At 40.3% G+C, this 16,097-nt stretch overlaps 1 protein-coding gene across 1 annotated transcript; it reads left to right on the forward strand.

The window, feature by feature from the left end:
• Nucleotides 1–14,750, forward strand: LOC145502377 (DBH-like monooxygenase protein 1). The gene is made up of 13 exons (XM_081481696.1): nucleotides 1–329; nucleotides 3,006–3,152; nucleotides 4,623–4,799; nucleotides 5,867–5,950; nucleotides 7,073–7,258; nucleotides 7,854–7,956; nucleotides 8,968–9,134; nucleotides 10,967–11,039; nucleotides 11,270–11,394; nucleotides 11,908–11,967; nucleotides 12,845–12,969; nucleotides 14,090–14,216; nucleotides 14,512–14,750. The coding sequence occupies exons 1-13, from the start codon at nucleotides 57–59 to the stop codon at nucleotides 14,665–14,667; spliced, it is 1,803 nt and encodes a 600-aa protein (XP_081337822.1). The 5' UTR covers nucleotides 1–56; the 3' UTR covers nucleotides 14,668–14,750.
• The last annotated feature ends 1,347 nt before the right edge of the window (nucleotides 14,751–16,097 follow it).

A 16,097-nucleotide genomic window follows, 5' to 3' on the forward strand; every position in this document is an offset into this window, starting at 1 on the left:
TTCCGCTCATAACAGGCAAGCTATAATTTCGCTACAATTTGTTGACACGGAGCACTATGATTGTTCCTCTGTGCCTCTTCCTGCTGCATTCCGCTGCGCTGCAAGCCTCAGCTGACCTCGCTATAGAGCATTCCTTTTTCGCTGCTCTGGATGAAGATCAAAATGTGAAGCTGTATTGGAATGTTAGCACTGAAAGCAAAGAAATTAACTTCACTGTGGAAGCCAAAACGACTGGATGGATCGGGTTTGGAATCTCCAGCGGGCAAGGCAAGATGAAAGGAGCTGATATTGTGATCGGCTGGGTGAAAGGTGGAAAAGCTTACTTCAAGGTTAGTAAATGATTCTCACGAACAACAACGGCAAGCCGTTTCATTTGGAAAGCTTCAAGTTGTTGGACAAAGGTATTAAAGGTTAAGGTTCTTATCAGCCTATAGAATGTCTGTTAGAGCACATTAAAAGCATAGGATAAGTCCGCCTTGCTCCAAATTTGTTTCGTAATGATTAATTGACGCATTCTACATTGTCAGATTTCAGGCATCACGCAGTGTCAAAACTTTCCGGGGAGGTACTCCTCCAAGGTTTTTGTTGGGAGGGTATGGCCCGAACCTTGAACTCTGTATCCTATTTCGGACTAAAATCTGTGATTTTTCACACCCTTTTTCAAATCTGAACGAAAAATCGAGCACCCATTTTGGTTTTGGGTGTCTAAAATTAGTATACGGCTCTAATTTGCGACCACATGCACAGCTAACCATACTCTTTAGGCTCGCACATACATGTACCTATACAGCCCATTAAGGGACTACCCCCCGGCAAAAGTAGCAAATATTTCCTTTTTGTTGCGGACTTAATTTGCTAACCATCGCGAGGTGCTGAGTAGATATCTGCACGTAGAGTACCTCTTTGTGGACTATCTGACGATAACGTTTGTCGCCCACAAGCATTATGATTGTCACCGACCCCCTAAGGATACCTCTTCATGCCGCCGAGCCTGGCGACAAACGAAAGCTCGACCGCTCGATCGATTGGAAACATTACCCGTTCAATTCAATATGTTAATTTTCTGAAAATGCTTTTCACACTCCAATGTTGCATAGTCTCCGGTATTAAACTTGGACCGGCTTCGAACAACATCTTACAGCTGACATTATCATGGGAAACTATTACGTAAGCAATCAACTGTAGACTGCAGACTGAGGGTAAGATGCTGAAGATGCAGACCGAAATGTAGACTGCAAACCGGAGTAAGAAAATGCAGACTGCAGACCGGAGTAAATGTAGACTGAGGGTAAAATGTGGACTGCAGACTATAAACTTTTCAAGTACGAATCGTGTTATTATTAAGTGCTAACGGTCAGTATAGGTTATTCAGGGTAATTGCAGTAAAAATATGCACTTCAGTTAGAATGAACAGCGCTGCGGTTAGCCTGTTTACCCGTTTAGCCTGTTTACCGGCTTAGATCTCAAGGATGAAAATGGTAACACGTATATGGTTAAAATTTGCAGTATGCAGTCTTCATTTTACTCTCAGTCTGCATTTTCCAGTGAGCAGTCCACAGTTTGCGTTTTACACTAAATTACGTAATCGACATCAAAACAAGAACACTTGAAAAGCAAAGTATGCCAGGCCAAGGGCTATAAGAGTATTGCAAGTTTAAGGGAGTTTTATGAAACTCTATTCATATTTACTCACTCGGCATGATAAATCAAGCGGTAAGAAGACCCATTGTTTAACCAGGTAAGCTTATGTCTATAATTATCTCTCCATAATAAGTCCGATGGCGTGCTATATGCTTAAAATGTCCACAGTAATGGCTGACCTTAAAAAACTGAACAACTGAATGCAAATTTCCACCGATAACCCCTCAGAGAGTGCATGCTGGCTAAAACATTTCGTTGCAAAAATTTGGTAAATTTAGGTTTTCGTATTTTCATGAGTATGCAAGGGATCCCTATGAAACTTGAGTTGCGCAGATGTAATTTGATCTACGAACTAAGTTAACCATTTTGTTTACGTGGAAAAGACGCAAAATTCTAGGTCCACTATCGGCTATAATCGTCATAACACCAGCGCAGTCACGCATAAAATGTTTTTTGTTAATTAATTTAATTAAGAAGCTCACTAAATGTGTGAAATAACGAGAATTGATCGACATCATGATCCCCTAACCGATACTCGATCAATTTTACTATAGGGACGGATGTAAGAGGCCGATATTCGCTTGAAAAACGACCAATACATGTATACATTTTTTTTAATACTAACCAAGGAGAAGTGGGCTAGCCCCTAGGTAGCACTTGCTGATATATCTAGATGGGCTGCTCCAGTGACTCAAGTCTTCCCCGAGGGTACTTCATTGTCCGTAACTGTGAGACCTTGTCAGTGCAATAAGGCTGGATGGACATATCACAATTATTTCACGGATAGTACACATAACATGCGTTCCATTCCCTCTATCCCTTACCATTACGTCCGCTAAAAGACAAAGACCATTAATCTCGATTATTCATCGCTGTCGGTAGGGTATTCGAGAGAATAATTTACGATTTTTTAGCCCCGGCGAGGTACTCTGATACACTGGCTATATATGTATGTGCCGAGGTTTTTGAGGTTCCCGAATAACTTCGTGTAGAGTGCACTTCCGTCCCCTCCGCCGCCCCCGACCCCCGCCCCCCCCCCCTCTCCCTCTCCAGGCTTGTATCCAACTGTCAATCAGGCTTTAGAGCACTTAACCGCAGACGTTATCAATATAGATAACAGTTTAAGAAGTGATGTAATATTCATAGAATTACAAGTAACTTTTGCAAGCCAAAAAGACCCACTCAACCCACAATGTTTTTTTATGTCATCTTCAGGGCATGAAGTGAAATAACGTCGAAAACGCTTGATTTCTTACATTTTTTATTCTTTTAAATATATCCTTTTAGCCTTGTAAAATTATTTTCAAAAAAATGTTGGCTCTTTTGTTAAATACATATTTCTAATTTACCTTTCTGTACTGTAGGATCGACATGCCGATGGTTACGTGATGCCAGCGGTTGACTCCCAGCAAAACTATCAGTTGATTTCCCTGACGGAGAAGAGCGGGAAAACCACAATGAAGTTTTCAAGAAAGTTTGACACTTGCGATTCAGAAGACAACAAAATTGAGGTAAATAAGTCACCTGCTATTAGATCGTTTGCAAATGACGTCATCGCCGCCACGTTGCATGTTAATTCTAACTACAATCATGGACGAAACTCTGGGACAAACTCGCGGGACTTTTGGCGCTTTTGGGTACAAGCCAGACGCCAATACAACTTCACCTGCCTAACCTCGCCCTCCAACCATGCAATGTTGAAAACTACTACCCGCAATTGTTTGGGGAGAGGGAACAGTAACGCGTTTTTAAAAGGAAAGCAGTGCTTTTTTCAAACTTCAGTGGTAAAAGAAAGATAATTCGTTAAATTACATGAGTGTCTCAAGGAGTTTTGTGCACGATTCTAGCTTTATTGCTCCTTACAAGACAACTGTTTTCCAGTTCAAGTGACTCCTTATCCCTAAACTTATTTCCGGTAGCGTTTTTTCTTATTTAGTGTTATAATTCTTCTTATTATTATTTTTTATCTTTATTTTTTTATGTTTTATCCAGAGCATGTTTTCTTGGCCGGTATGTTTTTATATACAACTGTGAATTATATTTTACGTGCGACAATTCAAATTATTCTTCGATGTATTCTTTTTCTGCCTTTTTATCGCCCGGGAACCCACCACGTGACCTGCAAACTTACTGAACTGCCTACAAATACAATAGGGGAGATTCATGCTGACGTCATTGTTTACGTTTTTGCTCATTTGCATACGGCTCTGCGTACAGAAGGAAGTATGTTATTTGTGAATTGACTCCAGGCGGCTAGTAAAGCTCAATACATGGTGAAATTTTTAGCTCTTTGGATGTAATATTCAAGGAGATATTGTCTTTCAAAAACTGCAAAATTTCTGGGTGGCAAAAGCGCTAATGAGCTCATACATGTATTCTTTGTAAAATTTTGAGTTTTTAAACCCTTGTTGCACAAAAAGTATTCAATACATAAGGAAGAGTTAATCATACTAAGGCCTTTCAATATTTAGAAGTGATAAATTTCTAGCTCCACCAGAAACTGAATTGCTTATGCTAGTGAGACAAATATTATAAACAAGGATTCCCCTATAGCGGTCTTATCATGGGTAATGTCGTCTAACTGTGTTTTTGCTGTAAATAATATTGAGCTCATGTGTAACTGTGACCACGCTTTGGTGTGAAGAAAAGGCAGATCGCCTCATTTTCACAGCTGCTTAAAGGAGCCCAGTCACGGCATTTCAAGTTATTTTTGTCGCGTGCGCATGTAGAATTACCTTGAGTTGAACAAACCCCTAAAATAGCAGTACACTGATCAACATGGAAATACACCCAAGGGATAATAGTAAACCATAAAGTAGCAAGGATACTTAAGGATGGAGAAGATTGACACGGATTACAAACGAAGAACTTGAAAAAAATAAATAGGCTAAGCTTTTCAAGATGAGCAAAGCGTGACGTACATAACTGCGATGATCATTCATTGTCTTCACGTTATGTTTACACGTCCTTACTTTTTCTAGGCAGGAACGACCAAAGTTATTTATGCTTATCATCCAGACGATCCTTCCTCAGAAAATAGCATTCCAGGCCACAATCTCAAAAACATGGGATCGAGAAGTCTCTTACTACTGAACAGTCTTGAAAAAATACCAACCTTGCCATCTGACACTAAAACATTCGACATACTGCACGACAAGGTAAGAATGGTAAAATAATTCGTGTTATCGTGCATACCTTTTGCTTTTCGTTTTAATTCCCTCGAAGGAGAGGTGGTTCAAAACTTTTGGCACCTCCCACTTATTGCAGTGAATTTGAAATCTGAGTAGAAACAGCTTGCAGCGTCATTATCTTTCAATATCTTGGAAAACTTCCCATAAACGTTCATGACAGGTAAGATAGAAGAATTTCAAAGCTAAGCAACCAAATACTATGTCTACTTTTTTTCAAGAGAAAAAAAAGCTTTGGCGTTTTGTTTGTTTTGACTCGTCTACCAATGGCACGTCGAGACTCGCGTACTTGATACAAGCAGGGCCAATTTTAAGGAAGGCAGACTAACGTTACGGACAATAGAGAAACTTCCTTAAAGTTTACTAGATTGACATATCACCCATTCAGACCGCACAGTTTTTGAAGGTGTGAGAGGGGAGCGTTGTGGGGAGGGGAACGGGGTTGTGAGCTTTTGAGGCCCTCGACCTCTATCTCTTACATCATTTAAGTTTTCACAATAAAACTTGGAATATTTACTAATAACATGGAATGATGACATCGTATGATGTTGAAACGACGCCATCATTTCTGAACAGCCACTATCTTGGCTCGACCAATTTGGATCATATGATCTTTAAAGAACTTTAAAAAAAATCAAAATTGTCAAAACCAGAAGCACATCACCTTCTGTCAAAACCGATAAAGCTAACATCCAACTAAGAAATAAAAATACGAAAGTTAAAATAATCTCTGTTAAAAAAACCCAAGAAAATTGGAAATTGGAAAACAAATACATTAAGATCCCTGATTAATGATTAACTTATTACTCAAGTTATTTCCAGATTCATTCTTTACCCTGGGGACTTTTGAAATAAAAGGCCTCCATAGTTTGTGAGGGCTTCAAACTTCACTCCGCCCGGTCTGAGCAGGATTAAAGTTAGGCCCTTAACACTTCCAAAAGTGTAGATAATAATAAAACTACTCCATTTGAATATTCTTATGTATATAACTAGTTAGCTCTACTTAAAGGGGCCTTCTTTTTATGTTTATTTTCCAGATGGCCCTTCCAAAGGGACGAACCAACTATATGTGTGCCGTATTTGAGATGCCAAGATTTAATGAAACCCACCATATGATTAAGGTAGGAATATTTCGTTTCAACTACTTAAAAAAACACAGAATATTTAAAATAGAACACCAACAATTGGTTGGTAACAAGTGAGGTTAAGTAATTGTTGGTCGGTAGGTCGGTCGGTAGGAGAGTAGCTAGGTAGGTCAGTCAGTCTGTCGGTCGGTCGGTCGGTCAGTCGGTCGGTCGGTCGGTCGGTCGGTAGGTCGGTCGGTCGGTCGGTCGGTCGGTCGGTCGGTAGGAGAGTAGCTAGGTAGGTCAGTCTGTCGGTCGTTTGGTAGGTCGGTCAGTCGGTCGGTAGGTACATGTAGGTACGTAGGTAGATAGATACGTAGGTCGGTCGGTCGGTTGGCGTCGGTAGATAGGTAGGTAGGTAAGTCGGTCGGTTGGTAGGTTATTAGGGTGGGGTACGTGATTTTTTTCATCCAAAGTAAGTAGGCCGGAAGTGGATCACGTGTGGCTAAGGAAAACGTGGAAACTCTCCTGAACAATTTCAGAGGACATTTTAAGGAGTATAGCTAGTTAAGGTACAGTAGGATAAATTTACATTGAGTAGATAGCCCTGACGTCATATGGCGTAAAATGACGTCATTTGACTCGCCATCTTGGATTAGCCATCTTTAATTTTACCATGTTGTTAAAAAGTCAAGAAATAACGGAAATTAATACAAAACCAAGCCAAAATGCTTATAAAATGTAAACATTCAAGAATGTCTGCAATTTCATGAAGATAACTGGAAAAATAATAGAGAATAATATCAAAAAAATGCTTTTTGACCAAACCTACCTAAAGTTTGCGGTTGCCGTGGCGTCGTCACAAACCGTGGATACACAATTGACATATCAAAATATTTGCAAAGGATTAATGAACAGCCACTGAAAGTTTCAGCATGTTAGAGTAAGTCTTCTTTTCAAAAGCTTGGTAAAAACCTTATGGGGTTGCATCCATCTCCCCCCTCCTCTCCCTTGTACGTCCGAGAGTTAATCATTAGAGGGTATCAAGACCATTCTGGATTTTGTAGCAACATTTGTGAAGTAGTGATTTCTCAGAATTCAGCCACCAGCGGCATAATTCACCTCGTGGACGATAAAAAGTTGCAATAAACCCAACTTGTGCTTCTCTTTCGAACTTAGGTTGAGCCGGTCATTCAAGTAGGTCATGAAGGCGTGGTCCATCACATGTTGTTGTACGAGTGCAACGATACTTTCCCAGATCACCATCTGAATTATACCGGTCACTGTTATACTCGTAATATGCCTCCAGCGATCGCAGAGTGTACAGGAGGATCAGCTATGGCCGCTTGGGCCATTGGTGGAAAAGTAAGCAAAGCTTGGTTCTTTTTTTTAAGTGGAAATAGCAGAAGAAGTAAAATAAAAAAAAGATAAATTAATCAATGTGTCAGGCTTCTGGCTAGCCAACAAGGCCGTACTAATCGGCGGCAAGTGCCAGATTGAATTTGCACTTGGAGTATTCGGTTTTTAGGAAGGAGGAAACTCAACCAACAGTTGACAATTAAACGAGATTCCAGGCCCAGCATTCAAACCCTCGTACATTGGTGGGAGGCGTGACCATCAATGAGTAACTAGAAGGAAACTGTATCACTTGCCCGGTGGTAATTATAACAAAATATGCACAAGTATCCTACACAAAATGAGAGTTACTGACAAAACTCAAGAGCTGTGAGGGCCTTCGAACTAGTAGCACTAAGCCTTTTTTATATTTCTTTCTTCCGGTTTAAGTGACATGCCTGTAAACTAGCTAGTTGTAGCTAAGTTTACTGACCACTATGAACAACAAAATCTGAATATTTGTTGTTTTGAACGTAGTTGTATTCGGTAGACGTCGAATCTTAAGTTCGTATTATTTCTGCATATCCCTTGCTACTGCAGGAAATTGTTTCTTTTCTTTTACAAGGAATTCTATTATCCCGAAAACGTCGGATTTCCACTCGGAAGGGCTGACAGTCCAAAGATTGTGATATTGGAGATACATTACGACAATCCTGAGGAGAAGGAAGGTACTCTGTTACAGATTGCGCTAATTATTATTATTTTTTGTGGTTACTGGCTTCTAACCAGTCACCAATATGTCATCGTGTGCGTTAGTAAGTAAGTAAGATAGTCCGTGACTTTTCGGATCTCACGAAGCGAGGCCGAAAATACCACGAGATTTGCTCAAGTTCTTTTGATCGATTTTCACCTTTAAAACGCGAGTTTTAATAAAAATAACTACTATTACTGTTTAAAATTGGTTCCGTTTAACTTTATATCACTATTGGAGTGAAAAAAAAAATGCGAATTTGCTAGCAGAGACGTAGCGTTACGGAGCATTACGAATGATCCGTAGCCGCTGACCGCCCGAAGGACATTGCCGACTCGTTTTCCCATGCTCTTGCTACACGACTTTACATTGTTTGGATAATCAGGTGAGCAGCCGCAATGTTTTCTAAAAACCCTAAGTACATAGGAAGGGAATTTAACTATGGACATGGACTTTGCCTCAGTCATGATTTTGTTTTCTGCCCAGGGTGCTGTTTTTAGAATGATTTTATTAAAATGTTGACCTTAGTGAATTTCTGTCATTCGCTACGTCCATTGACACTTTGTTTGGTTCTCGAATGTCTTTGTTCCTCTTACTTATTAGATAGTTTTGTTATTCTGATAGGGATATGCTACCCTGAATAAGGCTCTGAAGACAAGTCTCTTGTACATGTTACTACCTCAAATGGGTACCTTAGTTCCTCTCTGTTGTGATCGTCTACATGAAGGTCGGTTCTAAAAAGAATTGTTGTTGCTGAGATCACACTACGTGAACTACTGATACTCCTTGGTTCAAGTTGTAGTCAAGCAGGTCTACATCACGTCTTAGGTCTTGCCTATTGCTGTAAACTGACCTGCACTGTCAAATAAAGTTGTATGTATGTTTGTGTATGTATGTGTGTATGTGTGTGTGTGTGTGTGTGTGTGTGTGTGTGTGTGTGTATGTATGTATGTAAACCTTTCATAGCATATGTACCTTTGTCATTTAGGACTGATTGACAGTTCTGGTATGAGAATTTACCACACCAAGCAATTGAGGAAATACGACGCAGGAGTTCTTCTGGTCGGAGCAAGTGCTGACTATACTATGCTTATCCCGCCAAGACAGAGAGACTGGCAAACCAATGGCTTCTGTACCAAGGACTGTTCAATGAAGGTACGGGGCATGTGAATAACAGAGGAGATAGGTGTTGTGAAATTCCTCTTTTTGTTTTAAGACACTTCTAAAGGTCGTTGATGATTTGCAACGATTGCCCAAACGTGGCAAAGAAGATTGAGAGTTCTTCACACTTCACGCCAATACGTTTCACTCGTGGAATTTCGCGCCCAAAGAATACTTTATTAGATTTTTTTTTCTTTCCAACTAATGTCGGAAAAGCTCGTGGTGACCTGGTCTACTTGTTTGGAAGATAAACTTGTGCAAGACCACAGTTTCTTTCTTTTTCTGCCCGCGCGCAATACTCATCTAACAACACGAATTACGTGACACTAATAAGCACTAATGACTGGCCCCAAGGGAGAGAAGCTGAGAGAGTGAGTTTTGTTTCCCCGTGGCCCTCATTGTTGAATGTCAACATTAAGGTAGAGGGAAAAAACACTTACTGTTTGCCATGGGACCAGTAATTAAGTGTTTTGTTATGCCTCCTAACTCAAATATAGGAAGAACTGCAAAAAAATTATTTGCTTGAAGCCGGCAGGCACAACAAATTTGCCGCAGTTTTAAGGTGTACGAACTGATCACGTGCAAAGCGAAAGACGTGCAAGTTGTTGTTTCCCTAGGGAGTTAGTGAGCTTTGTTTGCCCCAGTGAGTTAGCGAGTTTTGACCCCCGACACGTGACAAGTTCTCCTCCAATCGGAAAACGTGTTTAAGTTGGGAGGTATAACAACGATGCTTATTAACAGACAATAACAAAACCAAAATCAACGGTTGCATGCCAACTTCCTAGATCCCCATTTAATCCTGCAACTGATGTCATCTTACCTGAGGTGTATAGAGAGACGATATCTCTCGGTGGAGGGAATTCTTGCAGTGCATTTTAGTTTATATATATATCTGACCGAATTCACAAAAACATGCCCGCAATGACTCAAAGACAGTCCCACGGGCCAGAAGTCTTCTGATCACCCCCCTGGCCAGGAGATTGGCCTCTCACGCATGCACTTGGCGTGGGCCACTTTAGCAGGGTGCCATGTCAACACAGAAGCCTCAAACAAGGTTAAACAACTGAGTAAAATACCCAGAAACACCGTCAATATCAAGGTTATTTCACACTGAAAACTCAAAGTCTGGCTACCTGAGGGTGTCAGTACAAGACACCCCCCCCCCCCCCACTACTTTTGACAGCTGGCCGTCAGCAAATTACCAGCAGATAGGTCAGTGCCTGGGCCATGCGCCCGGGCTGGCTTAAACGGAGTCCACCCTGGGTTTAAGGTCGCCAGCTTAGCCTGGATTCGGGCGCACCAGGCGAAAACCTAGCGGGCATGTTTTTGCGAAATCGCTCAGATATGTAAGTAAGTAAGTAAGTAAGTAATATAAGTAAGTAAGTAACCTTTATTTAAACACGATAAGCAATTAAGCTTGCAGTTTGTGGGGTCGTGTGTAAATTAACAACAGAGAATAATTACATAATAAGAATTGAAAAAATTTACAATGTAAGATCTAATCTAGTTTAAATAAAACTTTGCAGCTAATAATAATTTACCTAATTATTAACATTATGTGACTAATAAACGTATACCAATGGGCAGTCGAGTCATCTTCTGCAGTATATATTCGCAAAGCTAATGTCCCTGACCAAAGTAAGATTATTGATCATCTTAGAGAAGCTGTTTACACTGTTCGCCATTCGACATCCAATCGGTAAAAAATTCCACAGAATTGTACCTCTGTAAGATACGGAGGATTTCTTGATATAAAAAGTAAGTGTTGGTTTTTCTTGCGTGTAAAAGCAATAGAAAAATTTACTAACTTTTTTTCTGATCCAAAGGCTTTTAAAGACACGAAGCTACCTAACGGAGGGATCAATATCTTCGCTGCGGTTTTGCATACGCATCTGGCAGGTAATTAAAACAATAAACTTACAATAAAAATATGGACTACTGGATGACTAGCAAAGTACAGAGAACTTCCAGGACCAAGATCACAACAAACACTTAAGTACTACATCGAAACTTAAAAAAAAATCATTTGAACAGTTAAATACATTACCTATCTACAAGCCTGCCTGGTGCATACGACTGCACTCATTATACATAGCTAACTATCTGATTTGCTTTTTCTCATTTCCAAGGCCGAAAAACCTGGCTTCGTCACGTTAGAGATGGTGTGGAACTTCCTGAAATAGTCAGAGATGACCATTATGACTTCAACTTTCAGGAATATCACTCACTGAGGAACGAAGTTCACGTAAAGCCGGTAAGAATTAAGTTTCCCTTCTACAAAATTTCTGCCAGTACTGCTACGTATTTGTACATTCAGCCACTTTGAATAAAGTACTGATTAAAAATAACTCAGTCACGGTATTTTGGCCTTCGATTAAAATTGAAAAAAAAAAAAAAACCCTGAAAATAGTAGTTTATTGAGATTGAAAAATACCTAAGAGATAGTAATGCAACGTAATGGGAAAAGGATTGTTAAGGGTTGAGAAGATTCAACGAATTTAAAAAAAAAAAAAAAAATGACTAAAATTTTCAAGATACGCAAACCGTGGGGTAACTCCTTTAAGGTTAAGCCTGTCAACACTATTTCGCTGCATCTAATGGGACAAGCTGCAGACAATTCAGGCAAAGCGAACTTGACTACTCTTGTTATTTCGTTTGTTTTATTTTTCTTGATGAGTTATCTTAACGCTTAACTTATTAAACATTTGTCCTATAATGGATTTGTTCTGTTTCGTGGGTATTAATTATATTATTTTTTCGATCACAGGGTGATACAATAATAAATGTCTGTATTTATAATACGGAGGATCGAGAAACAGCGACAGTGGTAAGCATCCCCTTCCCCACCCGGAGGGGGATAATCCCTTCTGTAAGGGCTATATAAGTATGCGCGGCCCCAAAGGGTATGGGTTTTCTGAAAACAGTATAGATTTTGACAATTTTGGTCTGGAATAGGATATGGTTTTCACTCTGTCTTGACACTGGGTATTTTGTTTGAAAGGAACTATTTGTTTTTCTGATCAATATTGGAAAGCTTGTAACCCTTCTCAAATGAAAACGCAAATGCAAGCTGTTTCTGTACTACTAATTTTAAAGGTCTAAAATGGGGTATCGATTTGTCTCTAAGGTCTGAAACAGGGCATGAAAAATTCCAGATTTTGGTGTGAAATAGGGTACAGTTTTCAAGGTTCGGGCCTCAAACCACCCCTCAAAAAAACTTTGGGGACTACCCCCTGTACCCCTCCCTCTCTCCCTCCCCTCCCCCCCCCCCCCACGAGAGTGGTAAGTCACAACAGAATCACAAGCTAAAGTTGAGCGCGATTTAAACAAACAGTTGCAGATAATCGTCCAACAAAATCAACGACACCGAAATCGAACTCTTTCGTTGCCACTAGCAGCCTATACTCCCTCCTTACTATCTTTTACTGAAACGATTGGGCAGTTTTACGGAATTGTGGTAGTAAAAAAATTGTTAAAATGAAACTCAAAAAATGTTCCTAGAACAGCGAGAGAGACGAAATAAGGTAAGGCAACAATTTTCGTTCACTTAATTTTAGCGGTCAGCTTAGCACACATGCTTCACTCACATCTAGGGACAAATGTTTTAACAGACGTTTGAAGAACCGGTTGGTATTTTGTGTTTTGAAGAAACCCATAAACTGCCTATCACAGACTATCTTTTCTTTTCTTGGTTTTCAATTAAGGGAGCTCTTGCAACGACTGATGAGATGTGCCTGTCATTCATCCTGTATTATCCCAAAGTCAACGTAACAGACTGTAGGTCGAGAGAAAAACCAGCCTATAATGCCTGGTTTAAAAAATATTACAAGTAAGTTCCTTTACAGTGTTGCTTCAGTGAAAATGCAAGTTAAAGGCATTGAGATCTTTAAGGCCTAGGGCAAACGTCGAATCCAGGTCGTGTCGAGTAAATTAATAATAGGTGCGACAAAGAGTCGACTTAATTCCAGCGTGGTAGCAAACGTCAAACCTGCGTCGATCCTACTTCACAAGTTGCACTTCATTAAAACACGGGAATAAGCACGTGTCCCCGTGCTATTCACTCGATGCGCGACTAGTTATACTGTTAGGACTTGCTAGCGAATATGTCGGTACTCGTCTCTTCAGACAACGGTAGACCCGGCGCGGCTCTCTTTAGGTCTCTGTCACAAGCCTCCTAGTATGCAACGCCTTTACCGGCTGTCTATCCCTCAACGTCCTTGTTTTCTTCAAACAATGAGCATTTATTGCAAGTAGGCACTTCGCATCTCAAGCATTTATATTTAGTGTTAATGAAACAGGAACAACACATTTCCATCACGCTGTGCTTTGTCGCTAATGACTTTCGGCATTCTCCTCCGGCATTCTCGTCCTCAGAGGCCGTGCTCCTTTTAGTCAGCACCAAAAGGAGCGCGGCCTCTAGGGGCGAGAATGAATTACCGGTCGCGAAATTGTCTTTGTACAACGCATGCTCATCAGGGGGGGGGGGGGGGCGGGGGTGAAGGGTGGAATAGCGTTTGGCAGATGGAGGAGTTTGTATTTTTGTGACGTTTGCCCAGTCCATCACATTTGAATCAGTTATTTTGTAATTTGCATGATTTAGGAATTGAGTTCAGCGCGTGTTTAGAGCGCCGTTTGCTGAAACACCGAACCACTGTCGCATTATTCGACTTGGCAAGTCGAACCTATGTTAGAATCGAACCAATTAATTTGAGTCGAATTTAATTGCAGCAAACGTCGCATCATTCTTGCGCCTATTTCAAAATTAATAGGTTCGAAGAATTGAATTCGACTTAGATTCGACGTTTACCCTTGGCCTAAGGTGAGTTGCAATATCTCAGCAGTTCAGTGCTTCATATCATTTAACTTCTCTTTATGTCACTAGAGCGAAGCGAGAAATTTATCCTTAAAAAAACCCATGCTGGTCTGTGATTTCTCTGTACGTGATATAGAATCGGTAACGATCCATTGAAACCCAGCTGGTGGACTGATGCAGTGAACACAGGGCTGAAGGACGCTTACCAAGACGCCGACCAAGTGGTGGCAATTTGCTCTGGGCGTGCGCATAAACCAATAGAGGTAATAAGCAAGAGTTACTGACTAGGATTATTTCCCCTCACCCCTGGACCGGATGACTGTCCAAAGCAGGGCTACCCCCAGAATTAAACTCGCTGGTGCCAGTTTACACACATGGGTGGAGAGAGGCACTGTGAGAGTAAAGTGTCTTGACTATGAACACAATACAATATCCCCGACAGCTCGATCCGGAGGCGAGCGCACTAACCATGGGGCCATCGTGCCACCCACAAACTCCCCTTCAAACGCGAACTTAGCTTATAAATCATAAATGATTCTTATTGTTATCGTTTTTCAGGGTGTCGACGGTGAACTAACTCCCAAACCAGTAATTACCACGCCCTACAAGCCCGAAGATGTCTGCGAAGTAGTCGTTGCTATGGGTAATAGGGTCTGCCCAGGCTATCTGATCTTGCTGACCATACTCGTGTACCTGTTTGCTTTCGCGGGATGAACCAAAACAGCATTTTCACAGCATGCTGCTTATGTACGAGTTTATTGTTATTTTCATTTCTTTTTAGTAGTTGTTTTTAAATCTTTGCGTTTTTCGTTACTTTATGATTAGGAAATAAACATAACGCAAGTAAGGCTTATAGCTCCATAATTCTTAGCTAGCGATTGACATGACATTTTCTAGTTAGACTGTCGATTGCGTAAACCAAAACAACTGCACTCCACTTTAGGGGCTTTTAAGCAACTATAAATGTCTCGTACTCAGAATCTTTCCAGGAAGAATAAATACGCTTTACATTTACAATACAAGTTTCTTTTACATTATAAACGACTGACCTAACAAGAGACAGAGTATTATCACATCCCAAGCCATAGAGGAAAAGTAAATTCTACAACAGGTCAGGTAGCCAATATTATTAGAGCAAGCTGTACTAGTTTCTGTGGCATTAAGCGACTAGAGTATTCCTGGTCATCCTTGCTTGGGGTGCTAGTTCATCGAAGGTTTCAGATCTCATTTAAATTCGCCGATTCTCATTTTTACACCTGTATGGGTGGAGGTTAGCACTATTAGAGTACAACGAGTCATTCTCAAGGACACGGCACAATAGACGGAATCAGTTAACGTGTGTACATCGTTATAGCCACCCAGTTCAGGTCATGTTATGATTGACTTGGGAGGTTACAGTTGTTCTGTTTGTAAATACTTGTTAGAGAATAAAATGCAAGCCAAAATGTATTCTATAAAGTTACTTATTCGTTATTAAATTGTTAAGGGAAAACTTGTTTTTGGTGCAGGGTAACATAATCGTGGGATTTTTCGGACCATTTTATCACTGATCAAATTATATTTTCCCCTTATGCTATGTTATTTTGTAGTTTTCGTTTTAGAACGAAAACTTGACTTTATTCATATTCCATTTGACACCGTCGTTTAGGTATTTTCCAGCAGTGTTTACCGTTGCTATGGTTAGTTTCTTTTTGGCGTCAATCGAGATAATGAAATAAATTGATCTCTATTTTTTTAAGCGCTCTTCCAGGAAACAGACATCTGGGATTCTATAACTTATCAGGATTTTGTTGTGTGATTTTTTCAGCCAAACGTTTTTCGTTTAATCGTCCTTTTTGGACATTGAAATACAGTCGTTTAATTAAGATTTACTAACACTTAACACGCTTCCCACAAGATGAAAAGTAACGTGTCCTTGCAGCTGATAACATGGTGGTGATTCATTTGAAAATGTTCAAACTCAAGAGTACGTACAGAGAATGATATGGACTAGGCGGGTTCAGAATTTGAGAAAGGCCAACCCACGAACTTGGGATTGAGCAATTGTTTTGTTTGTAAAACTTATGTCGCGGGAGATTTACGACAACAACCTTTACATCTAAACTTAGTATTATCCTCAACTTTTAATCAATAAAAACCAAGAT

Source organism: Orbicella franksi, chromosome 11 (assembly GCF_964199315.1).
Source record: "Orbicella franksi chromosome 11, jaOrbFran1.1, whole genome shotgun sequence".
In the NCBI taxonomy this organism is placed as follows: domain Eukaryota; kingdom Metazoa; phylum Cnidaria; class Anthozoa; order Scleractinia; family Merulinidae; genus Orbicella; species Orbicella franksi.